The following is a 23,778-nucleotide window of genomic DNA, read 5'->3' on the forward strand; positions in this document are numbered from 1 at the left end:
AAAGGGACCACGCTGTGCTGGAGAGCGGACTTTAACTGCCTCGGAGCGAGGGGAGCGACCACCACTTTATAGGGCCGCTGTGCTTTCTGTTAGGGGTTCAGGCTAGGCTTTAGTGTACAGATGTGACGATGGTGAAAAAAAACAGCTGTTCACGAGTCCTGTAGGTTCTGCAGTGTGTAAAACGCTCTTGTTGTGACTGGCGACTCCTAAACTGGGGGTGATCGGAATGGCCTTTAAGAATGATCTACAGTCAGGTGTTAAATAAAGCCCTTCATTAACATGCAGAATTCAAAAACGAGAAACGCTGTCCTTCCCTCACCTTTACAATCGAGTACCACAATGAATCTTCGTTTTAAAAGCCGCTTACAGTCATGTCAGTGTTAAAGCCCTTCTTAAATGTGCCCCATACACCACAGACACCACTTGTAAAGTCCAATGCTGCGCTGGGTGTTCAGCTCAGTAAAGTCTTCTCCCTGTTTCCCTGTTGCAGAGACTTGGCAAACTGTGACCGGCTGATCGAGGTGGAGGACATGCTGCTGATGGGTCGCAAGCCTGACCCCATGTGTGTGTTCACCTACGTGCAGTCGCTGTACAACCACCTGCGGAGATTCGAGTGAACGCCAGCCCGGGGGGGCACAGGGACGACCACCCCCACCCTCCAAACCCCATGAAGAGAAGCTAGCTCCCCTTGCCACCCCCATCCCCGTCTCTGTAGAACCACCAGCACTGATCATAGCTGTGCTTCCACTATACACAATTTTTAAAAAAATGTGTTTTTTTCCAGGACGTTTTGATACTGTAACTGTTTCTAAAGAAGCCACTTCTGTTCCAAATCCCTTCTTGATTATCCCCCCAGGAGGACAGCAGCTCACAAGTCTGTTGTAGAACAGCAACCTTCTTACCAGGCACAGATTGCACGGCCGAGTCTGGCGCAGAAGCAACGTAGATGAACATTGAATAACTGCCTGTGACTACTGGCACATGCAGACTTTCCAGGAGCTCGGGGTCAGCCATGCTAAATGGACCCCTGCAAGAGGGGAGAACAGTGCAGTGAGTGTAGAAATAGAACTAGTGTCTGATTATCCGTACGGTGTGTAATCTTCGTAAAGTCTGGCAAAGGGCTCCTACATCCGCACCGATTCAAAGTGCCTGTCGCCTATTGAGGCTCTATGACTGTGTGTGTTCTGTAAATCACAACATCACAAGCAGTACTAAATGTAATCCTGTCTGTCGTATACCCTGCATACAGCAGAGGGTGGCGCAGTAATGTCTGGCTTTATTGAAATCCTATTGCGATAGTAGGGAGGTTACAGTTGCTTAAATTGGGAATCATACACCAAAATTCTTTTAAGCCTATACTATGTTTTTTTGTTTTTTTTTCAAAAAAGTCACATAGAATCGCCTGCTAGTGTTTTTGCTTGGTCTGTTCTTTGCCAAAACAATATTTGGCATTTTTAGTTTGTGCTGTCTATGGGCGTGCGTATACTTATGCAGTAATGCATCTTTTGTTCTGCTTCATGCAAGCTGTGTATTTTTAATAGTTCTGGGATAACCAGATTATAAAGAAAAGCAACAAAGAGTTTGCTTCTCAAATTAAAATTGAAGGTATAACGTTACAGATTATTATTTTGTTCAAAGGATCGTTTAGGATATAAAAAAGAAAAGAAAAGAAACCCTGTCCTCTTTTTCCAGGCGTACGAGAGAGCTCTTTATTTTATCTGGTTTGTTCCAGTCCAGTTCTGTTTTTAATGTAGCTGTCAAGCGCGTGTGTGAAGTATAGGGTTACTTTGCATCAGAGCACATTAATCAGCCTAGCCAAAGCAATGACGTATTCTAGCTTAACTCTGCGTTTCTACTTAAAACAAAAAAACTAAAAAAAAAGAAATATGCGTCATAAGTAGTTTTAACAAACGAGTATCTAAAAAGACCAAAAAAAAAAAAGCAATATGTGCCAGAAAAATGCCAAAGGGGGTGCCAAAATGCTCGTAAAACAGGCCCAAAGTAAAAAAGAGCGATCCGTCTTCAGAGATGCTTCTGCCAGGAGGGATTTTCTTGCAAGGCCTGCCTGTACAAGCTGCTCCACAGACACAGAGTGCCCTGAACAGCTTCAGGGGCTCGGGAGAGCAGAGAGCTGAGCTCCCAGTGTGCTTCAGGTGGCATGTTTAACAAGTCATTCTGCCTCTAGGAAGAAAACCAGCCAGCAGAGTTCGGATTAACTGGCTGTGTCGCAACAGTGACACCTAGTGGTAGCATGAGCATGAGGCATTAAAAAGCCAGTTAACTGCATTACACTCCTGCCTCTGAGTGAACAGGTGTTAAAGGTCAACTCTCTCTACATAATATATATATATTCTACACGTGGTAAACTAGCAAGGGGATTTGTTGACTTCTGTATGTACAACCACTAAAATAAACTGTTGAAATTGTTTCTTTTTTTTGTAAGTTGTTGTCATTGTTATTAAGTAAGGAAAGATAACAGGCCATGTGACTGGTAAAGCTGACCCCTGCTGGTGAGACAATGCAATGGCAGCGAGGCAGCTGCCATTGAAACTGGAAGTAACACGTGGTTGTGAGAGCTCTCCCTCTCCTATGCAATACAAGTCCCCTCTCTGCAACTGCCTCTGCAGATGTACAGGACAGGGCTAATTCACTGTGCCTGCAAGCACTAGGAAACAATACAGGCTCTATCCATGTTGTCAAAGGAATTCTGTGCTTTTAAACATGCAGTGCAATAAAAATCCAAACTTGGCTTCAAGAAACCACTTAACCACATCAGTTTTATTGTAAACTCTGAGCCTCATTTTAAAGTAATACAAAAAAAAACAGTTAGTCAACGCTTAACAATTAAGAGAAAACGTATTGGCAGGCAGCAAAGCTAGACACAGGCCCAGGCAGATGATAAGTGGCCTATAAAGCTAAGAGTGCTGTAACAAGCAGAGTGTAGCGGCCACTTCCACTTGAACTCATATAAGGCACCACATATGACACACGTATGCAACATACACTGTCCTTGCTCATGGCAGGTAAGTTATTTTCACAGTCATTGGTATTTTTTCGTCAGTGGTCCCGTTAGACGATATTAAGGCTCAGAAAAGGTTTCCTGATTTGACTCTCTCAGTCAGTTATCCAGACTTTGTTGAGCAGTTTCACCACCTCCTCATAGATGACGAAAACGATGGCCACGTCCAGGCACACCCTGCCCAGCCGCGGGACAGTCCCCTTGTAAAACCTGCAGGCAGAGGACAGGAGAGTCAGCGAGTTCCCCTCCGCAGGAAAATAACAGTGCTGATTTATAACCTAAAAACACAAATCTGGGGTCTCTCGAACATTCTAACATTCAGTTGCATGAAAACCTCGTCCAATTCCAGTGGGATATGAGTCCACTTCATACCAATGTACGCACATGCCATCTGGTGGTCAGGTGTGGTAATTAGATTCCCACATTTTTTACTTCAAATCTGAATTTCCAGCCTCTTACTTCCATTCTAGGACATATTAAATAAAACTACTTTATTATATTTCTGCGGATACAATAGGCTCTTTCCAAAATCACAGAGCACCCCTATAGTGTTATCTGCATATTGCATTTACACATGTAAATGTGTGACCCTGGCTCTGGATGGTGTATACAGGTTTGCAGTGTTGGAAGAGTTAGTAGAATTGCGCTCCTCTCCCTGTTACTCACGCCTGGGGTCCCTCGTTGCGCAGGATCTGGTAAGCACAGTCCAGGGTGCTCTTATACCGGTGAGCCTCCAAACCCTGAAATCAAACGAATCACAATCACACTGTGTTCTCCGTTCGACACAGCCGCCCCGCGGAGCACTCAGCAGCTCCGCCCCCCTCACCTGCATCCTGGTCTTGATGACATCGAGGGGGGTGTTTCCGAAGACGCTGGCTGCCCCCGCGGTGGCTCCGAACGCGGCCGTCACGAAGGGGTTCATCTCTCTGTGGGGGTCGTCACCTGGGAGAACAGAACACACAGCCTCATATTTATGTGCCTAGAAATCTAAGTATATGCAAGACTGTCCCAAAGCTGGTGAAGATTTTTGCTGCAGATTTGAAGCTCTTTTAAATCAATGTTTCAATGGCCTGCTTAACCTCTCTGGGCAGCACCTTGGGAGATTGCTGTTTTTAAGAAGCTGAGGATCCAGTTCTGTAGGGGTTGCAGGAAAGTGGATTGTAACACACAGCACTGCACTGCCCCCCCACAGCGTACCTTTGTACCAGTTGCGAAAAGATGTCATCACGTAGAAGCGAATGGCCTGGTTGGATCCTTGTTTCAGCACTGTGGCTGTCAGCCCCTGGTACGTCCCACGCAGCCCTGCAGGAAACAGGCAGTCACACAGTCACACACCTCGTGAACCTCCTCCCCACCTCCTCCTCTGCATGCTATTCAGTGTGCAAGGGAGCGCGGCGCTCTCGCCTACCCTGGTCTCGAATGATCTCCCGCACGCCGTGGTAGAACCCTCTGTATCTGGGGTTGGAGGAGCACTGGTCATGGATGAACTTCACCTGCGGGACGGGCAGGCAGACAGACAGACAGACAGACATCAGCATGAGGCGAGGCACTCTCACTAAAGCCAGTTGAAAGCAGTTATAACTCAACACACACACACACACCTGAAAAATGTATACAAAGCTACTGTATATTGTATAGAGAGCTGCCTGGGTGTTTACACACTGCTTTCCCACCATGCTTCCTGCTGCATTGTACCCTGATTTCACAATGCTTTTGCAATGGTACACTACACAGTGCAATGCTTTTGCAATGGTACACTACACATTACAATGCTTTTGCAATGGTACACTACACATTACAATGCTTTTGCAATGGTACACTACACAGTGCAATGATTTTGCAATGGTACACTACACATTGCAATGCTTTTGCAATGGTACACTACACAGTGCAATGATTTTGCAATTGTACTCTACACATTGCAGTGCTTTTGCAATGGTACACTACACATTGCAATGCTTTTGCAATGGTACACTACACATTGCAATGCTTTTGCAATGGTACACTACACATTGCAGTGCTTTTGCAATGGTACACTACACAGTGCAATGATTTTGCAATGGTACACTACACATTGCAATGCTTTTGCAATGGTACACTACACATTGCAGTGCTTTTGCAATGGTACACTACACATTGCAATGCTTTTGCAATGGTACACTACACAGTGCTGTGTATATGGGACAGGACCAGGGTGCTCACCTTGACAGTCTCCATGGGGCAGACCACCATCACAGCCTCCGCCACCCCGGCGCCCAGGCCACACAGCAGGCTGCGAGTGTTATCCAGCTTCCCACTGCCATCCCGGGCCTGGTTACTGAGGAGCTCAAACATCCCGAACCTGCAGAGTCACAAGAGGCAAACAGAAGCAGAGACAGGTCACCCCTTCCACAAAGTCACATGCTATCTGAAGAAGGCGGAAGCCAAAAAAATGACTCATCAGTTTCTCAATATATATAAGAAATGCACTGCGCTGGTCCTCAGTTCTATATGTATATAATAAATGCACTGTGCTGGTCCTCAGTTCTATATGTATATAATAAATGCACTGCGCTGGTCCTCAGTTCTATATGTATATAATAAATGCACTGCGCTGGTCCTCAGTTCTATATGTATATAATAAATGCACTGTGCTGGTCCTCAGTTCTATATGTATATAATAAATGCACTGCGCTGGTCCTCAGTTCTATATGTATATAATAAATGCACTGCGCTGGTCCTCAGTTCTATATGTATATAATAAATGCACTGCGCTGGTCCTCAGTTCTATATGTGTATAATAAATGCACTGTGCTGGTCCTCAGTTCTATATGTATATAATAAATGCACTGCGCTGGTCCTCAGTTCTATATGTATATAATAAATGCACTGCGCTGGTCCTCAGTTCTATATGTATATAATAAATGCACTGCGCTGGTCCTCAGTTCTATATGTGTATAATAAATGCACTGCGCTGGTCCTCAGTTCTATATGTATATAATAAATGCACTGCGCTGGTCCTCAGTTCTATATGTATATAATAAATGCACTGTGCTGGTCCTCAGTTCTATATGTATATAATAAATGCACTGCGCTGGTCCTCAGTTCTATATGTATATAATAAATGCACTGCGCTGGTCCTCAGTTCTATATGTATATAATAAATGCACTGCGCTGGTCCTCAGTTCTATATGTATATAATAAATGCACTGCGCTGGTCCTCAGTTCTATATGTATATAATAAATGCACTGCGCTGGTCCTCAGTTCTATATGTATATAATAAATGCACTGTGCTGGTCCTCAGTTCTATATGTGTATAATAAATGCACTGTGCTGGTCCTCAGGTCCCAGTCCTCACCTGACAGCTGATTTAGGGATGGACCCGTACAGCAGAGAGCTCAGGCCCCGGTACAGCCCCCTGACCCCATGGTCCCGCACAGTCAGCTTCACACAGTCACCTGCAGAACAAACACAGCCTGCTGAGCCCCCTGCTGGCTGCAGAGCAAAGGACACCCCCTGCACTTCTACACAATGAAATACTTTCCTACAGTTAACTGCAGTGCATACTAGCACACTATAAGAACATGCTGGGTTTGTGGATGCTACTCCTGTGTTTGTATATGGATCAACTAGGGAATGGAATAATGGGTGACAGTGCTGCCAATAACGTGTCCAGTACTCTGTACTACCCCCGATCCCCTCAGCACCACCCCAGCCTCTCACCGATCCCTCGGTAGCGCGGTGGGTTGGCTCTCTCATCGAGCTGGAGCTGGGTTTTCACGTACTCCGTGGGGAAGGTGATACAGATCTCAATACCACCGGCCAGTCCACCTGCAAAGAGAGACAAGGCGCACAGCAATGACCCTCCCCAATTAGACTGATTGAGTGATTCCCTCCGATACTCCTGGGGCATTCTGAGCGTCATGAGTCACTAATGATCAGCCTGTAAGAAGCAGCCACATTGTAGAAGCTAGCTGTTTTTATTAAAACAAAACAAAACAAAAAAAAACAGGTTTTACTATGAGCTTGATTAGCCGCAGTGTATCGGTAACAAGCTCAGGTGTGTATTATTATTAAACTCATAGTAAAACCAGGAATGGATCAAACTGCTGTGCAATGGGAGTCTTATTCCTACCCGCTGTAGTCACTGTGTTTCAGTGGACTTTAGAGTTTCGATCCGGCAAAGTAAGCACCGGAAACATAAGTATAAGAAAGAAAAACAGACCGCAGCCTCCCCTGCGCCTCCCCACTTGCTAGTTATAAAATCAAATCACTTCAGTGTAGCCGCTGAAGCAGTAATTAAGTAAGCTCCTGGCGCTTTCGTTTTAATAGAGCGATATTATTGGTTGCTACGCGACGCTGGGAGTTTCATTTTTAGAACTCTGCCATAAATTAACAATCGAGAAAGTGTGTCGCAGGAAAGAAAAAAAACAAACATGACAAAAAACATAAATATTAAGATATTTTAATAACACACAAAACGAAGGTGAGATGAGAGGGCGTGCTGCCTTGGTTTAGTCTCGACTTACGACAAACATAATAGTACTATAATATACGCCAAAAAATTAATAATAATAATAATAATAATAATAATAATAATAATAATAATAATAATAATAATAATAATAATAATATGTTTTATTTACTACTGTACCTGCTAATATAGCTTTGCCCGGGTGAGTCACCTTCCCTCGCCCGGCAGCCGCTGCAGTCAACACTCTTCTCCTCGGGTCCAACCCAGGTACCGAACCGCCAGAACCAGCCAGTCTATCAGCGGCGGCCGGGACCAAACCCCGAACCCGACTGGGGTCCAGTGCCGCGGTAGGGCGTGAGCATCCCGGTCTCACGCTGCAGGGTCCCTCGCTTACTGTGAACGGCTTTCTTAAAGACGACATTAGGTCTTGGCTGAAACACACATCTATATATTGAATTTAACAGAAACACAACGGAGTGAATGCGCTGCGTAAAGACAATGCAACTAGAACCAACACCAAGGAAATCACAGACACAAATGACAGCTATATATGAATATGTAATCGCGACATTTCGATTGCCTCCCGTTACTTCATTGTGATTGGTCACCGCTTCCATTCAGGCGATACATATTCAGGAGCTCTTTTTAATATTAATGAGCAGCAGCGCCCGATTGGATTCAGGGCTGGGCTTGTCATGATAATTCGCATTCTGTTGTGAGGCGGTTTGCTCTCCGATTGGTCAATTTTCAAGCACAAGCCCGACTCTTTGTTTATGGGTGGGGTTTTGAGAAAGTTGCCGTGCAGTGGATGCATTGCGGAATAAAATAAGAAAGGGGGGGGGGGGGGGGGGGGGTCCTGAATGTCTATTGCTATTGGCTGCGCCGGAGGTACTGAGTGGCTGTGATTGGATGAGAGAATAAGGAGAGCTATAAGGCGAGGGGCCGCTGCGAGTCAGACTAGAAATTGAAATGGGACGGGCATTTAAATGCAATAAAAGCACTTTTAAAAAGTAGAGGCATTAAACTGCATGTATTGTAAGTGATGCAAATAATACATGTCTAGTAAATATTTAACTAAGTAACCCTAAAACACGTATAAGTTTACTATAGTACCGCTGTTAAAACACATGGATGTTGAGCACGTTAATTCATAGTAAACGTTTCTTTACATTAAGCATTTGTATATCTCAGCAGTGTTAACTCTTCAAATATATTATCCGTACACAATTAAAACAAACACACACACACAAAAAATGAGATGTGTGATCTAGTGTTACACGGGGAAAACCACAGGGGTAGAGTTATGGATGGTATTCAGATCATATTATTAGCACCGAGTTAGATGAACGCAAATATATGTTTACGTCATACCTTGCCCGAAAGCGTCATACCTTTGCCTATCCCTGGTATATATTTTTTTACAGTTTAGGGTTGAAACGAAGGTCGTCACAGCACACACAGGAGCTTGCTTTGCATACATACATCTGAATTTAACATTTATGAATGAGTAAACAGCCTGGAGTTACAATGCTACGGAAAATGTACACAAAGAGTTGTACACAAAGTTGACTAGGTCTGTGTATCTCGGTTCTTCCACCCACCGCTTCCCTGGTGTTCATTTTACACGCCGCCCCCGTTGCTATGCAGGCAGCGTTAACCATGTTGCTATGGTGATCGTTTGTTGATGTCCTTGGCTCCCTCTGCCGTGAGGCAGTGCTGACGGTCTGGACATGAGTGGACATTGAGTGTAAAATCGCCGGAATCATTTACTTCATTAAAATAAATCTGAAGTGGTCGGTTGTGACACAGAGGGCATCTACAGGTAAGATACTGAACCATTTAAACTTGTTGTATGTCTTACTGCAAGTTGGTCGGTGTCAAACCTCGAGAAAGTATACAAGAGTTTGCACAAGCGGTGTACTGGTCAGCGAATGGACGTTTAATCTCCGTAACAATTAAATCCAGTTGGGATCCAAGCAATTCGATTTTTTTTTAATTGCTAACTAAAACTCTTCATATGAAACTTTTGAGGACGAAGAGCCAGCATTAACATCAATCTATCAAGATGGCCGCAAGCTAAAATGAATGGTGTTTATAATTCTTTTTATTAAAACGCTCCTGTAAAATATTCAGTCAAGGCCCCATGTCCAGCAATGATAGCCACGCCTGTATTGTGGTATACCCTCGACGCGGGTGTGGGGATAGGTTACTACAGCAAAGCTGTTAAAAGGTGCTCCCCAGTCCTGCTGCATTCCCCTGTTAATTAGTAACGGTGTGACCCCTTCACACCCAGGCTGCACCCTGACTCCAAGGCAGCTTCTTGGAAGTTACAGGCTCCAGTCACGTAAGTTGATCCAGCTGTGGCTTCATGTTTAAAGGGTATGCTGTTACACTATCCCCAGGAGTCATTTCCAGCAGAAAAAGGAGTTACAAACCTCGTAAGCTTTCGAGAAAATGCGTGCAAACATAATAGTTAAGATCTGATTAATCAAGGGTCCAGCATTTTGGCTGATGCCGGGATGTCTCATGTCTAGGAGTCTGGTTCAATAGCAGTGTGTAATGCTTTCTAGCAGGGTAAGGTAAAGCTGTTTTTTTGTTTTTCTTATTTTTTTTATAAATCCACCCCTGAAATAAGGTACACTCAAGGCTTTCAACCCCCTTCTGTGTAATCCCAGGAAAGACCCCAGGAAGGAAGAATGGCCCGACTCGTTCAGCTCCCTCCCAAGTTCCTGCCCCATGAGTGGCACCTGGCCAATAAGAACCGCTACAGCAATGCTGAGGCGCAGAGATCCCGGTCCGAGCGGCTGATCGCAGAGAGCCAGAGGCTGGTGGAGGAAACGGAGAAAGCAACCCGCATATCGCAGCGGGACGTCCAGAAGAAACTAGGTACCTAGACACCTCCGCCTCCCTGCTGTGTGTGTTTATTAGAGCAGACAGCCACGTGGATTTAGGGCTCCAGTTCACTACCAATGAACCTTAGATTAACCTGTACGAGTGCCTTGGTGTCTCACACTGCCACCCGGCTTGTGTGTTTCAGAGCAGAGGATCGAGGATATCCGTTTCTGGAAGCAGGAGCTGGACAACAAGCTCGAGGATATAGTCAATGAGACTGAGGTGCTGCTCACCTACAGGACCCGGCTGGAGAAAGCCATGGAGAACTGCGCAGGGCCCCTGGCAGTCACGCAGCAGTGTCTCGCAGAGAGGTGAGCAGGGACATTACAGAACTCACAGAATGCATTACAGGGATGGGAACAAGACTCCCACTGCCTAGCAGTTTGACCCGTTCCTGGTTTTACTGGGAGTTTAATTGAACACACCTAGACGCTGTGGCTAATCAAGGTCATAGTAAAACCTGGATTGTGTGGCGAGACTGCTGTGCAATAAGAGCACTGCAGTCTTTGCATTAGCATAGCGTTAAAATGAGCATTAAAATCACTGTTAACTTCAGTTGCTGTGCATACCTGCAGTACAGTGCTAAACGCTTCTTCGGGTGGTCGTGCAGGCTGCATCAGAGACGTGTAACCTGTGCTTCCCATGTTCCCTGCAGGGAGAAGCGTGTTGCGATCGACCTGGTGCATGACGCGGCGGAGCGGGAGCTCATCAAGGAGCTGGAGGTGATCCACGCCGTGTCGGCGCTGCTGCAGCGCACCCTGGAGCAGACCAACGAGCAGATCAGGTGGGGGAAGGAGGGATAAACCACTATTCGCTCAACCAGGGGGTTGCTGCTGCTGCACACATAATAACAAGCTAATCGGGTAGGGGCTGGTGGGTGGGTTAAACCTCCAGCCTTTTTAAATTCTTCTCTTCATCCTTTAGGCTGAACCGCTCTGCTAAGTATCACCTGGAGAAGGACCTCAAGGATAAGTTTCAGGCCCAGAAGATTGATGGTTTGTGCACAGTCCTGTCAAACAACACGGCAGACTTGGGGTACACAGCCGGGATCAGCATGAATGGGGGCAGGTGAGGAGATCTCTACCTGCCGGGGCTGCATTTACAATCAATGTCAATGGGAACTTTATCAGGACCGATATTGGCAGAAGTATTTGTTCAAAATGCACTGTGTTGCTGCAGGGATGGAAGTTTTACTACAAGCTTGATTAGTGACAGTGTATATAACAAACTCTGGTGTGGCTTTAGTGAAACCAGTAAAATGGATCAAACTGGGAGTCTTATTTCCATGTGCTAGGTTTGGTAGTACAATGGAATCCCAGTGGTAGTTCTCAGTCTGTAAGTGTAGGCAGTAGACACACCTGTAACTAGGGTTTTGTAGCAGTGTGGAGTAGTGGTTAGGGCTCTGGACTCTTGACCGGAGGGTCATGGGTTCAATCCCCCGGTGGGGACACTGCTGCTGTACCCTTGAGCAAGGTACTTTACCTAGATTGCTCCAGTAAAAACCCAACTGTATAAATAGGTAATTGTATGTAAAAATAATGTGATATCTTGTAAGTCGCCCTGGACAAGGGCGTCTGCTAAGAAATAAATTATTTATTTATTTATTTATTCCTGACGTAACGCAGTTGAACTGTAAAACGCTGCTGTGGTCTGTTTTGCAGTGCCTCGACCCCAGAGGACTGGGAAAACTTTTCCAACGTGAACATTTTGAAGGCGGAGAAGCAGAAGAATAACTCCCTGACCCTGCGCGGCCTGATCGACAACATCCTCCTGCAGACCGCGGAGGACCTGAGCCAGCAGCGCGAGACCACCGACCTGGCACTGCGGAACAGAGTCCGTGAGACCAAGGCAGCCAAGGGCAAGCTGGAGGAGCACCTGGGCAAGGTAGGGGCGGCACCAGGGGCAAGGGGCACCAAGCGTCTTGCAGGTGCGCCTTTCCCTGGAATGAATGCTGGTTTAAAAGCCATAAATTAGTACACATGAAAGAAACAAAATATATATTTTATATATATATATCACAGGGATGAAAATAAGACTGCATAGCAGTTTTACCCATTCCAGGTTTTAGTTTGAGCTTGATTAGCCACAGCGTATAGGTAACACGCTCAGGTGTGTGTTAGTAAAACTAGGACTGGATCAAACTGCTGTGCATTGGGAGTCTGATTTCGATCCCTGTATATGCAGTGTATTTGTGATTGCTGATGTGTAAATTATTTTTTTTCTTTCTTGTACTTTTTTGTTGTCTTTTTTTTTTATTTGTAATGATTTGTGCAAATAGACAGTTGTAACAGGGAATGTAATGAGCCACCTGCTTCTTCTCAAATCACGGGGACCTAACTTTTAAAAGCTATATCCTGGGAACTGTTCCGATTTTAATAAAATGAATCCTCGTTTGCTGTTATATTTCACTTGAATAGCGAACCTCTCATGTGGGATCTTTCCTTGGCAGGAGTATGTGTTTTTCTGACACACCTTGCTTTGTGATTCCCAGGTGATGGAGCAGATCACGTCTCAGGAGAAGAACATTGATCTGCTGAAGAAAGCCATCGCCAATAAGGAGGCGCCGATGAAGGTGGCTCAGACCCGCCTCGAGACGCGGACTCAGCGGCCCAACGTGGAGCTGTGCCGAGACCCGGCCCAGCACAGGCTCTTCAGCGAGGTGCAGGAGATCACCAGCAACGTGGAGAGGTGAGGGACACTACCCCCTCCCGCAGGAGCAGTGCGTGGAGGGGATCAGAAGGCTTACCTGGGTGTATCAATGGAAAAGCATGGAACAGTGTAGGAAAACAGAGAAAGCATGATAAACACTCTCTCCCAGCCTCCCTTTGTTACTCCCCCACTCTCTCTCCCAGATCTGCTCTCACTCTCACACGCTCTTCCTCCTCTCCCCCCTTCACCCCCAGTCCCTCTGAGCTTCTCCCACCCTGACTCACTCTCTCTCCCACTCTCCTCTCCACCCTCACTCTCCCCAGGTTGAGCGAGACTCTGCACCAGGCTGAAGCAGAGCTGCGGGGTCTGGTCAGGAACCAGCTGTCCCTGGAGGAGGAGATCCAGGTGAAATCGAACACTCTGTACATCGACGAGGTGCTCTGCATGCAGCTGAGGGAGACCGTTGCCATCAACAGCTTCTGAGCGCCGGCAGGGATCCAGCCCTCTGTAATCAGCAGGGTCGACAAAGCGAGCTCCCTCTCAGGAGATACCAGCCTCTAGACGCGCTGCATCATGACCCCCGTAGTTTAATTATGATGCCTCACCATTGTCCATGGATACAGTTATACCAAGCAATGATGTCACAGTGACCTTATTAATAAAATCTTGTCTAATTTGATAAATCCATGCCTGGCTATTTCTTGAAGCATCCTGTATGTTATCAGTTATCAATCTGTTAAACATCGCTCTGTATTTAAAGAGGTTCTGGAGTTTATTTATAACATGTAGGACGTTTGTATGTAACACTATAATCGAGTTTTCCATTTATCTGTTCTTGCTGTGCTGTTAGCTGGGTTTTACTGCTATTACAGAATGGAAGCGTTGCCTGAGCTCTGAAGACTTTATTCCATTAAAACTGTTGATTTTGAGGATGAGAAGTTTGTTGCAGTTTTTCACTACATTTTCGGACACTCCTTGCATAATATAACTCTCCCTGGGTGGGGTTAGAACTGTGTGGTGTGACATTACAGTAAATGCTGTGTGTGGTGTGTCTCATTGTATAAGAGATGTAATGTCATGCAGTTTGGGCAAAAGAAATTAAAATCCCAAACTCATTTCTAGAAGTGGCGTTGTGGCGAAGTCTTACCGGTAATTCTTTATTTTCAACAGCATCGAGTGAGTGAGTGACCAGAGTCAATTCTTTCAATGAAAATCCCTGTTCCTGTAACTGGTCTTGGATGTGTTTCATGTTCTGTCAGTACTCATAATAAACAGAGATCCCACCCTGTGATGTTTGATTTTAGCCTGGGGATTGCAGCTGAGTGTGGCTATGTGACTCTGCAGTGTTTAGCTCCACTGCATTGCAACGTGTGTTACATCAAGGGGTAGGGGATGACAAAGTAGTTCAGTTCGTTGTCGATCAGCTCCCTGTACTGCGACTGGACCTGTTGCAGAAGACTGTCCTCTTCGTTCGTCTCGTATCTCTGTGTGTAAATCCGAACCTACAGGAGAGAAATACATACCCCCAAAATATCAACAGCTAACAGCTACTAATCTCACATAAAGAAAAAAAAAAAGCAGTTTATTATAAATTATATAAAATATCAAAAGACATGGCAATCTTAGGGATCTGCTGGAAAACATATAAAAACGTATTATGCATTATTACATACTGGTGCTGCATGTCATAACGTTTTTCTATTGTGATGTCATAATCAACGCTGTGCCTCCTGAAGAGACAAGGTTCTATAGAACGTGTTTATTTTGTATGCAGCATTAAACCTAATTCCTGAAAAACATCAACAGTCCTGTGTTACTCAAATGAAAGCATCTGCCGTCAGTATACACTTACCTTGAGGGTGCGGAACACACACTTGTTCTCTTGTCGGTTCTGCAGCAATGTCTCAATGAATCTGACTTCAAGAAAAGCCCAGATTTTCAGGTAATACAGTTTACTGCACAACAAAATCAGCCCCAGGAGCTCGTTATCGATAGACTCGTGGCTGTTGTTAAAATCCAAGGTAAGCCTCTAGAATACAGAATGCAGTCCCTTATAAAACTTGATGTGTAGATCCTTTCAACAACCACCACCACAAAACACTTACACTGATGAAACAGTATATCAGTTATACACAGTAGAAATGGATTCTAATGGAGGGGACTATAATGCATTGGGAAGACTTCGATTTTATATTTTGGTGAGTTGGTGGAGGCACTGGCCTTTCTCCTGGAATTTTAAAATCAGGCTTAGGTCACAAATGAAACGAGATTGACACTGAAAAAAACTGTGGCCAAAGTCACCTCCCCTTTAAACTGCAATTATTCATGTTGATTCTGCTGGGGATTACCAAACAGTGCAGCAACTTTGCTTGTATATTCTTTTCAATCTCAAAGACTTAAGAGGAAAACGACAGCGTGTACCTGCAGAGAAGCCTTGTAATTTGGCAGGAGTTCGACCAGCGTGGGTTTCACAGTCCAGTCCGCGTCCCCGAAGTAGCAGTTGGTCAAGCTGAGGCTGCGGATGGGGATCTCCGGCAGTAGGATCCTGCTCAGACGGTCACTCTTCATCAGCCGCTCGAAGTAGAAGTTGACGCGCAGGTCCGAGCTGCGGCTGGCCAGCTTGGCCCAGGAGAAACCCCACACCACCTGGCTGTGAGGTTCGTGGACGTGGCACTTGACGCTGAGCGTGCGCAGGGTGCTAGCACAGCTGGCAGCGAGGGTCTCCAGGACCTCGTCGGAGATGCATGCGTAGTTCAAGGAGAGCTTGGAGAGGTTCTGAAACCTGGCTAGGGTCTGGCTGAAGATGGTGTGGGCGTGGACGGCGATGGGCATGCAGAAGAAGTCTTCAATGTTGAGCTCAGAGATGGAGGAGTTCCTCTCCGAATGGCTGACCGAGCTCAGCAAGGTGCACCCCTGTGGCAGGCTGACCCTGGCCCCTTTGAAGTTCAGGTATTCAAGGTGCCGGCTCTCCCTGCGCAAGAAGAGGCACAGACTCTTGAGCAGAGCGTTCCTGACGCTCTGTGACCAGGCTGCCCTGTCCAGCTCCAGGTAGGAGATGGTGAAGGACCTCAGGCGGCTGTTGTCCTTCCTCAAAACGGCCAGGAAGGTCCTCATGGCAGCCTGGAACCTCTTGGACACCAGGGAGTTGTGCGGGTTTGTGTACTTGATCTCCAGGTTCTCCAGGTAGCTCCCAAACTTCTTGGCATACCAGACGGCTGACTCGAACTCCGAGCGACGGGATTTGGAAGATCTGCCCGAGAAGGAGAAGGAGCGGAACCTCCAGAGGTCCGGCGAGTACATGATCCGGTTCCAGTGCCGGCAAACCAGAGCCGCCCTCGCTCTGTCGCGGTCAGGCAGGAACCTGAAGACCCTTCGCAGGCAGACGTCCGGCAGGTAAGTCCAGGTGAAGTCCCCAGGTTCATCCAGGGCGTCAGATGTTGAGGTGGAGGCTGCTGCGTCCATCCTGATTTTGGAGCGTTTGAGATCAGCAAATGGTTGGGTAATCAGTTCCAGGAGCTTCCTTACAGCTGATGTAAGGAAACACAGAGGCAACGTCTTAAGAGTGGCGAGGCCGACAGGTGTAAACCATACCCCCCTTCTCTACTGGATTGCAGTGCAGTCGGTAAGGCCCAAAACCAGGATGGTTTCGTCATTGGCGAGGATGCTGATGGTCAGTCTTGCAAGCTAAAGTGGGTTTATCCGGGCAGTCAGTGCTTTGCACTCTAGGTCTAAACTGTCAGCTGCAAACTGTCTGCCCAAGACTAGCCCACAGAAGCAAGCAGTAAAGCAGGAGTCCCTCTCAGCTCAAGCTTATATCTGCTGTATTATTGTGTAATGATGACATCAAGTGATGTAATGTAAAAGCTACATAACATTAATAACACAGTACAGCTGTGTGTGTGTGTCAAACAAACGTGAATGAATCAATTCCATTCATATTTTGTTAACCAATCAAACAGTAAATACAATACCACGCATTTGCTACCAGGTTTTGAAGATCGCAGGATGTTATTTTGAATGCAGAAGTCATGATTCCTGCCTGTGTCTGACTGCTTGACGTCATATTAACATTGTCAAGGCACCGACTTCTAAAATACATACATACATACACACATACATACATACATACATACATACATACATACATACATACATACATACATAAACGACTCAGGCTTCGCCATTCATTTAGAATGTAATCGACTTCATTTTTCAACTGTATGACTTTTATTTAGGTTTAATTATGTATTCATGTATTTCTATTGTTATTTAAGTGAAGTCAAACCGTAGCATACACTCCGCATGTTTATATGAAGAACGTGTAATGTAGCCTAGATATGTATATTTATTAAAACGCTGAAACTTGAATGAATGGGTTACTGTAATTAGACAGTCCCTCTGCCCCCAGGTGTGCATGGTAGGTCCTAAAGCGAACACGTCACGAGTCTTGACTTCACCTGCATACCGGTCATACGGCTGCGTCGGGAGCTGATAAAAACTATAAACACGCTGTGAAGTCTGGACCGTATGTATGTATGCTGGACATTTCAATATGACCGTACTGGAAACACGGAACAGACTGGGCGTTCATTATTAGATCACACATCCTTACCTTCCACCCTGTCAATATAATAGCGTAGTATTCGCTTTTAAACAATTTGGTGTTGATGTGAACGTGCACAGATCGGATCAACACAGTTATTATTATTGTAGTATTGTTTGTATTGAAAACCCCGAACCTAATTTCAATACAGTGCGACTAATGTTGTCTCTCTTTTCAGACACACCCAGCCATTAGTTGTGTTATTTGTGTAAAAGTGCGTTAATAACGTGTATTAATATACTTAAATAAGGGGACGAAATTTGCCATGACAGCGGCAGGGCGAGCCAGGCCAGCAAGGTACGTTTATACAGCATTTTATAAAGCCTTTTTTTAAAAATTATTTTTCTACTTTCCAGTCATTTCTATCATCTCAAAACTTTATAATTTAGAAATAAATGTAACGATGCATTCTGGACAGTAAACAAAACATGACAACACAGAGTGGGAGGCTTGGAAACAGGCTCGTTTATTGTTCTGGTGTTTGGCGGCACAGACACGACTATTAGGACTTTATGAATAGCATTACAAGATTCAAACCTAACAGGGGTATTAGTATATAATGCTGTAGTACAGTGAGGTTACCAAGCCAGTAACACCACCTCACACACTGACTACAGCACCTCACGGACTATCCATACTGATCACACTTAAACACGCATTTAAAGCCCCTCTTCCAGCCTTCACAGAAGCCCGGTTTGACCCTTGAGAGTACCTTCATGTATTTAATAGATAATACAGCAGGAGCAGCAAACACCAGCAGGAGCAGAGTTATTACGCAAGCACTATAATGATCAGTCTGTTCTTAACACGTGAAGCGCCTGGAATCCACCTGGCGTTTTAATTTTCTCTTTAACTATATTGTTATGGTAACTTGCACTAGTTATGTTAAACGCAAAAGTTAATTCTACATGTAGCGGTTAATTTTGCAAATACATCCCTTCAGATGCTTTTATGACGCCTCAGTGTGAAATAAGAAACGGAAGCCTAAAAATGTAAAATATCTTGATGTCCTCAAAATAGGACGAAGCAGTTTGTAGCCAAACATTTTTGTTTATGTGAAAAAAATATATATTTTTAGAATGTATCAAATTACTTAAATGACATAGCATTCTGATTCCGAATTAGGAGAACACACAATGTAAACGTGACGTTTCTTCGTAAACTAGTATTCTGTAATGCGAATCGGTACTGCAGTTATTCAGTTACTCAGACAGGCTTCCCTGGAACAGAACATGTAGAGATTGCATAAATGGTTCGTAATGTTTTTAAGGCAGGTGTGAGAGACCTTTTGCACAGCATAGAGATTGAATGGAAATCTTGGCATGGAGATGTTATTGATGGACCTGTAAAACAAAACAAGATAAAGCAACATTGTGAATGAGGGTGGATGCAGTTACTCTGTTCTGATGTGTTGTGAATGAGGGTGGATGCAGTTACTCTATTCTGATGTGTTGTTAATGAGGGTGGATGCAGTTACTCTATTCTGATGTGTTGTTAATAAGGGTGGATGCAGTTACTCTATTCTGATGTGTTGTGAATGAGGGTGGATGCAGTTACTCTATTCTGATGTGTTAATGAGGGTGGATGCAGTTACTCTATTCTGATGTGTTGTTAATGAGGAGGGATGCAGTTACTCTATTCTGATGTGTTGTGAATGAGGGTGGATGCAGTTACTCTATTCTGATGTGTTGTTAATGAGGGTGGATGCAGTTACTCTATTCTGATGTGTTGTGAATGAGGAGGGATGCAGTTACTCTATTCTGATGTGTTCTTTTCTACTGTATTAAACAGTCTGGGATTAGGTGTCACAGAGCATCATCCTGAGGTCCAATCAAACTATAGGTACATTTTGCTAGATTTACGTCTCAAGTTTGAGGGCAGGCTTGACGCATGGAGACGCACTTAAGTCAGGAGCTTGCCATGAGTCGGGTGACACTGATGGCTTACTGTAACTCCGTGTTACCTGGCAGGAAGTCTGCCATCGTGTCCATGTGGCTTTTTAAATGGCATTCGCTCCTGCTGAGTAAGTGCTGCTCCGTACTGCTGTCGGCTTTTCTTTCAGCGCTTGGTTTTGCAGTGCAGGAGCAGCATACACTGGTATTCTAGTGACTGGCCTGCTTGTTGGTTATGGAGAGTAGGAGTTATCCCTTTCATTCTTCTCACCATTTACGCTTCACTGGAGTCTTGCGAGTTTCATTTTTCTACCGGGTTCCTCAAACCATCGTAAAGCAGGCATTTAGTCTGAAAAAAGAGTGTAAGAGGCAGTCGGGATAACATTGAAGTTCATCATCCGATTCAACTGAACCATCAGTTCAGTAAGTGACAGACATGGATTGGAAGTATAGGACTGTCTTCATTCAAGTAGATGGGCAAGAGAACAGAGCTGAGTTTCTGGATTAGGGGGTCACGTGTACAGCTTAACTTATTAGATATGGAATTCAGTTTGTAGAAGGGCAGTTTTTGTTTGTGTGGACAGTTTTCAGATTCATACCATTAAAGAACGCTCTGGTTTGTTTTCTGGGCAGTGGTGGTCCCGCTAGAGCACAGCTTGTAGCTGATGAATAGAGGAGGGGTTACCTGGTGCCAGCGCAGTGTGTCTGAGGGCAGGGCGAGGTGGCAGTTTGAGCAGGTCATGATCTCATCCTCAGTCTCCCGGTCCTCCCTGTCCGGACTCTCCAGCCCCCACAGAGGGAATGTGGGCGATCGGGAGGACCGCGGGACCCCAAAGTGAGGCCGGGGGTCCCCCAGCAAGGGCGGGGAGGGCGTGGGGCGGAAACCTGCGTTGTGACGGGACGGCCGACTGCAGTCCAGCTTAAAGAGGACAACACACACGTTTCAGGACGAGGCACAAGCAGTATTTATAAAGCAAGGAGTGGCTGTAATCCAACAACACGGCAGTGGTTTACAACTGGCAAACCAAGTCCCGTTTAGTAAATAGCCCCTCCTCTTCCTTTTCATGCTACCAACCTGGTGCTTATTCAGCTCCTCTTCTGGGAAAGACTTCATGCAGTACCAACATGGAAACTTGAAGGCGGAACCTGAGAAAAACATGGTTTGAATGTACAGCAATGCTCCACCTATACCGTGCCAAGACTGTGGCCAGGGGCCTAGGGAGCAAGAATCTTGCTCGGATGTTTCAGACTATTTTAAAAAGCATTTCGGGCATGCTCACTGCGGTTGTAGAAGGTGTATGTCTTCTCCTCCTCCTCCTCCTCCTCTCGCTGTTCCTCTGCTCCCTCTCTCTTGCCCCTGCACTCACGGCTGTGTCTCTCCTGCTCACGGTGCATCACGTAGCGGTCGCAGTTGTGGCAGCGCTGGGTGCGGCTCCCGCAGGCATCCCCGTGCTCCTGCAGCTTACTGAGGGGCAGCTCCAGATCACAGAACTCACAGCTCACCAGCCGCTCCGCACACTGCTCAGACTGCACAGGGCACACACACAAGCAATAACAGCTGCAGACTCGGAGCTGTGCGCTAATCTCACCATACGATAACTATAAAACACACTTCTTCATTCGTTTGGGGATCTACAGTGAGCTACAAACTATACATACCTCTATTACGATATATTATATAAAGAAATCCCACCCCTAATGCAAACTTCACGATATATACTTCTTAGTACTTGTGATAAATATTGATTATTTAGAAACAAACTCCTACACACCTCACAATATACACTGCCCATTATCAGAATAGGAATACTTCTCCAAACAGACTGCGGAGAGGCCAGGTATAAAAGCATTCTGTTTAATAACCCTGGCAAACCTCACGACGTCAATGCACACCTCCTGGTACTAACTGTGAGCAGTTCCTGGCTGACTGCACATACATCCTTTTCTAAATGGTATTTCCTTGGCAGTGGAGGAATGGCTCCCCCTCTTCTGTGATGTTTGTTTACCTGGTGTATCTCCAGTTTGCATTTCTCCATTTCTTTATTGCACTGCGTGCATCGAACCTGGATCAATATCAAGTGAAATATTAATGAACGTACAGTGTACGGCAGTTATTATCACAATAGCAACTGTAACTGCAGTCAGACAAATCTGGTGCATTAAAAAGGGCAGTATGACTGATGTTCGGGACAATCTCTTATTCGGCTGCATACAAGTGGAGAAGCATAGCAAAATGTGTGTGCGCTGGAAGCGAAGATATAAAAAGATATAAGACCACAGTGAATTAATATAAGCTTTGGGACAGCATGGGAAACGTGTTCATTTACCTCATACACTTATCTGTTATAACATAAGGGCTTTCACTGACAGCTTGACACCCGCCCTGGCACTCGAGCCAATTACAAAACCATTCATCAACAGCCACTTCACTGCTCCCTGTCAACAGCTGCTTCTCTCCTGCACAACAGTGGAAACTGAGCAACCACTGACCCAGGGAACGCATGTGGAGTGGCGTTTTACACAGCACTGAAACCACTGAACAAACCACGGAGAAGATGACCTTGTGTTTTGTGTTTTTGTTTTGTATTGTTCATGTTGTTTAAAAAGGGTGAATCAATGTGCCAGGCCAAATTCATAAAGAGCATTGGTGCCCTTGACAGACTCGTATGACTGCATTATATTTACTGGCACACTGTTTCTTTTTTCCCTTAGGGGGTGAGGGAGCGAGCAGTTCAGTCTCCATGCCTCAAGCCTGCCCTGGACTGGAGGGAGCACCCTTTCTCTTAGGGGGTGAGGGAGGGAGCAGTTCAGTCTCCATGCCTCAAGCCAGCCCTGGACTGGAGGGAGCACCCTTTCTCTTAGTGGGTGAGGGAGGGAGCAGTTCAGTCTCCATGTCGCAAGCCTGCCCTGGACTGGAGGGAGCAGTTGACTCCATGCCTGTCCAATCCTAGAGCCCCCCCCCTATGTTAATGGTCTGTGTTAACCCCTCATAGCCTGACCTTGCAGTGCTCTGTGTCGCGATGCTCCTGCAGCTGGTCCTTGGGCACGGGCTCATCACAGAGCGGGCAGACAGACAGGAAGCGCCAGCAGTGCGACTCATGGAGGGAGAAATTCGAGGCCAACACCTCCTTCTTGCTTGAGCAACCAAACGATAGAAAGAGAAGTCAGCTGCGTGAGTATGATAGAGCTGGAGGAAACCTACAGAGCTGACAAAATCATTTCAGTAAACAGGCTAAAAAAGCACAGTCCTTCAAACAGTCCTCATTGAAAGCCAGGATTTGGGTACAAATCTTAACACCCTCGCCCCCTGTGCATTGTCCACCCAGGCTTGGAGCTGCATTTGAAAATACTGAGGAAACTAACTTGGACACATTTGCTTTTGACTGTACTGCATGAGCATCAAACATCTCTGTATCATTTCAGATAATCTGTTCAGTTTGATAACACTTTGCCTCAGAGCGTTTCCTGTGCAAAAAATTAAAAAAAACGTATCAAAACAACACAGCGAACAATTTTAATGCTAAAAAAAAAAACACTATAAAACAATCAAGTCTCTCTCCTGTTTAGTATGTTGTTCCAATCGCTCCTCTATGGTATATCTGTACCAGTCCGATTGTTTTAAACTTGCCCAGCTCTCTTAGCTCTGCATTATGAACAGTGAATCTGTGTGTTCACATCTCTTTCAGCTGGCCTTTTAAGTGGTTTCATTTAAGAATCTATGCCAGCATTCTCCTAAACGGGAAATGGTTTCAAAAGCAAACCATTCTCCCAGAGTGCCTCTGGCAGTCAGAATCCAGCCAAACAGAGCAGCGTCAAGTGGCTTCCTGCAGGCTTGGAAGCAGGATCGAACAGAGCTCTCTGCTTTCACAGGACCTGTTTCAGTGTTCGCTTGTAAACAGTTTAAGGTTTTATCTCTTCTTCTTACCAGTTCTTGCAGAGCGTGGTTTCCTCTGAGCTGCCCTCCATGTTTCCAAGCCCTGGCTGGCTTTTCCTTTCGCTTCTGTGGAATGGAAAGTGAAACCACTTAATATTTAACACGCCTGAAACGATCACAAGCACACTCACTGCAAAAACAAAGCAGCTCAAAGTCCTGCATGTCAGGCCAGACCCCGAGTCAGAACTGGAGGATTGTTTTCATCTCTGTTTAAAATGAAACCAATCAGCCAGTCACTACTGTTTTAAACAGTGTAATCTCATCGTTGCCCTTGACTGTGTGAGTTTACTCATGTAAAGTATTTTACAATGGCTTTCAGCTGCTGTCACTGGTAT

At 45.5% G+C, this 23,778-nt stretch overlaps 6 protein-coding genes across 15 annotated transcripts in view; 3 read left to right on the forward strand and 3 right to left on the reverse strand.

Moving 5' to 3' along the window:
* LOC117430665 (smoothelin-like protein 2) overlaps positions 1–2,433 on the forward strand; it is a 25,322-nt gene extending 22,889 nt beyond the window's left edge. For both annotated transcript variants that reach the window (XM_059000916.1, XM_059000915.1), the window contains one exon: positions 491–2,433. In XM_059000916.1, the coding sequence (XP_058856899.1) occupies positions 491–617 (127 nt within the window). In that variant the 3' untranslated portion in view covers positions 618–2,433. The remainder of the gene's footprint in view (positions 1–490) is intronic.
* Positions 2,434–2,757: 324 nt separating this feature from the next.
* Positions 2,758–8,026, reverse strand: LOC117429583 (tricarboxylate transport protein, mitochondrial-like). The gene is made up of 9 exons (XM_059000917.1): positions 7,654–8,026; positions 6,723–6,830; positions 6,358–6,457; positions 5,222–5,360; positions 4,428–4,512; positions 4,217–4,321; positions 3,846–3,961; positions 3,686–3,759; positions 2,758–3,229 (listed from the first exon to the last, which is right to left on the reverse strand). The coding sequence occupies exons 1-9, from the start codon at positions 7,892–7,894 to the stop codon at positions 3,115–3,117; spliced, it is 1,083 nt and encodes a 360-aa protein (XP_058856900.1). The 5' UTR covers positions 7,895–8,026; the 3' UTR covers positions 2,758–3,114.
* Positions 8,027–9,138: 1,112 nt separating this feature from the next.
* Positions 9,139–13,936, forward strand: LOC117430895 (tektin-1-like). Of its 2 annotated transcripts, none has more exons than XM_059000918.1 (8): positions 9,139–9,295; positions 10,109–10,359; positions 10,511–10,676; positions 11,021–11,149; positions 11,290–11,433; positions 12,027–12,249; positions 12,857–13,053; positions 13,338–13,936. In XM_059000918.1, exons 2-8 carry the CDS (start codon positions 10,170–10,172, stop codon positions 13,495–13,497), a joined length of 1,209 nt encoding a protein of 402 aa, XP_058856901.1. In that variant the 5' UTR covers positions 9,139–9,295; positions 10,109–10,169; the 3' UTR covers positions 13,498–13,936. The 2 variants fall into 2 exon arrangements, with proteins under 2 accessions (XP_058856901.1, XP_033907369.3); XM_034051478.3 differs by having other exon boundaries at positions 9,140–9,295; positions 10,149–10,359; positions 13,338–13,934.
* Positions 13,937–14,071: 135 nt separating this feature from the next.
* On the reverse strand, positions 14,072–16,476 carry LOC117430916 (F-box only protein 39-like). The gene is made up of 3 exons (XM_034907565.2): positions 15,436–16,476; positions 14,867–15,043; positions 14,072–14,516 (listed from the first exon to the last, which is right to left on the reverse strand). The coding sequence occupies exons 1-3, from the start codon at positions 16,474–16,476 to the stop codon at positions 14,388–14,390; spliced, it is 1,347 nt and encodes a 448-aa protein (XP_034763456.2). The 3' UTR covers positions 14,072–14,387.
* A 983-nt stretch (positions 16,477–17,459) lies between these two features.
* LOC117430299 (rap1 GTPase-activating protein 2-like) overlaps positions 17,460–23,778 on the forward strand; it is a 74,686-nt gene continuing 68,367 nt past the window's right edge. For 3 of the 8 annotated variants that reach the window (XM_059000709.1, XM_059000708.1, XM_059000713.1), the window contains exon 1: positions 17,579–17,914. Coding sequence is in view for 1 of the 8 variants with exons in the window: in XM_059000715.1 (XP_058856698.1) it covers positions 17,883–17,914 (32 nt within the window). In the remaining 7 variants the exon portion in view is untranslated. Of the gene's footprint in view, positions 17,540–17,576; positions 17,915–23,778 lie in introns of those variants that run through there. The other 5 variants (XR_009308929.1, XM_059000706.1, XM_059000707.1 and 2 more) reach the window with 4 other exon arrangements.
* Positions 18,063–23,580, reverse strand: LOC117429371 (XIAP-associated factor 1-like). Its single transcript, XM_059000720.1, has 8 exons — positions 23,435–23,580; positions 22,509–22,644; positions 21,516–21,572; positions 20,790–21,036; positions 20,585–20,655; positions 20,195–20,428; positions 19,781–19,858; positions 18,063–18,960 (listed from the first exon to the last, which is right to left on the reverse strand). Exons 1-7 carry the CDS (start codon positions 23,473–23,475, stop codon positions 19,811–19,813), a joined length of 834 nt encoding a protein of 277 aa, XP_058856703.1. The 5' UTR covers positions 23,476–23,580; the 3' UTR covers positions 18,063–18,960; positions 19,781–19,810.

Source organism: Acipenser ruthenus, chromosome 26, assembly GCF_902713425.1.
Source record: "Acipenser ruthenus chromosome 26, fAciRut3.2 maternal haplotype, whole genome shotgun sequence".
Lineage (NCBI taxonomy): Eukaryota > Metazoa > Chordata > Actinopteri > Acipenseriformes > Acipenseridae > Acipenser > Acipenser ruthenus.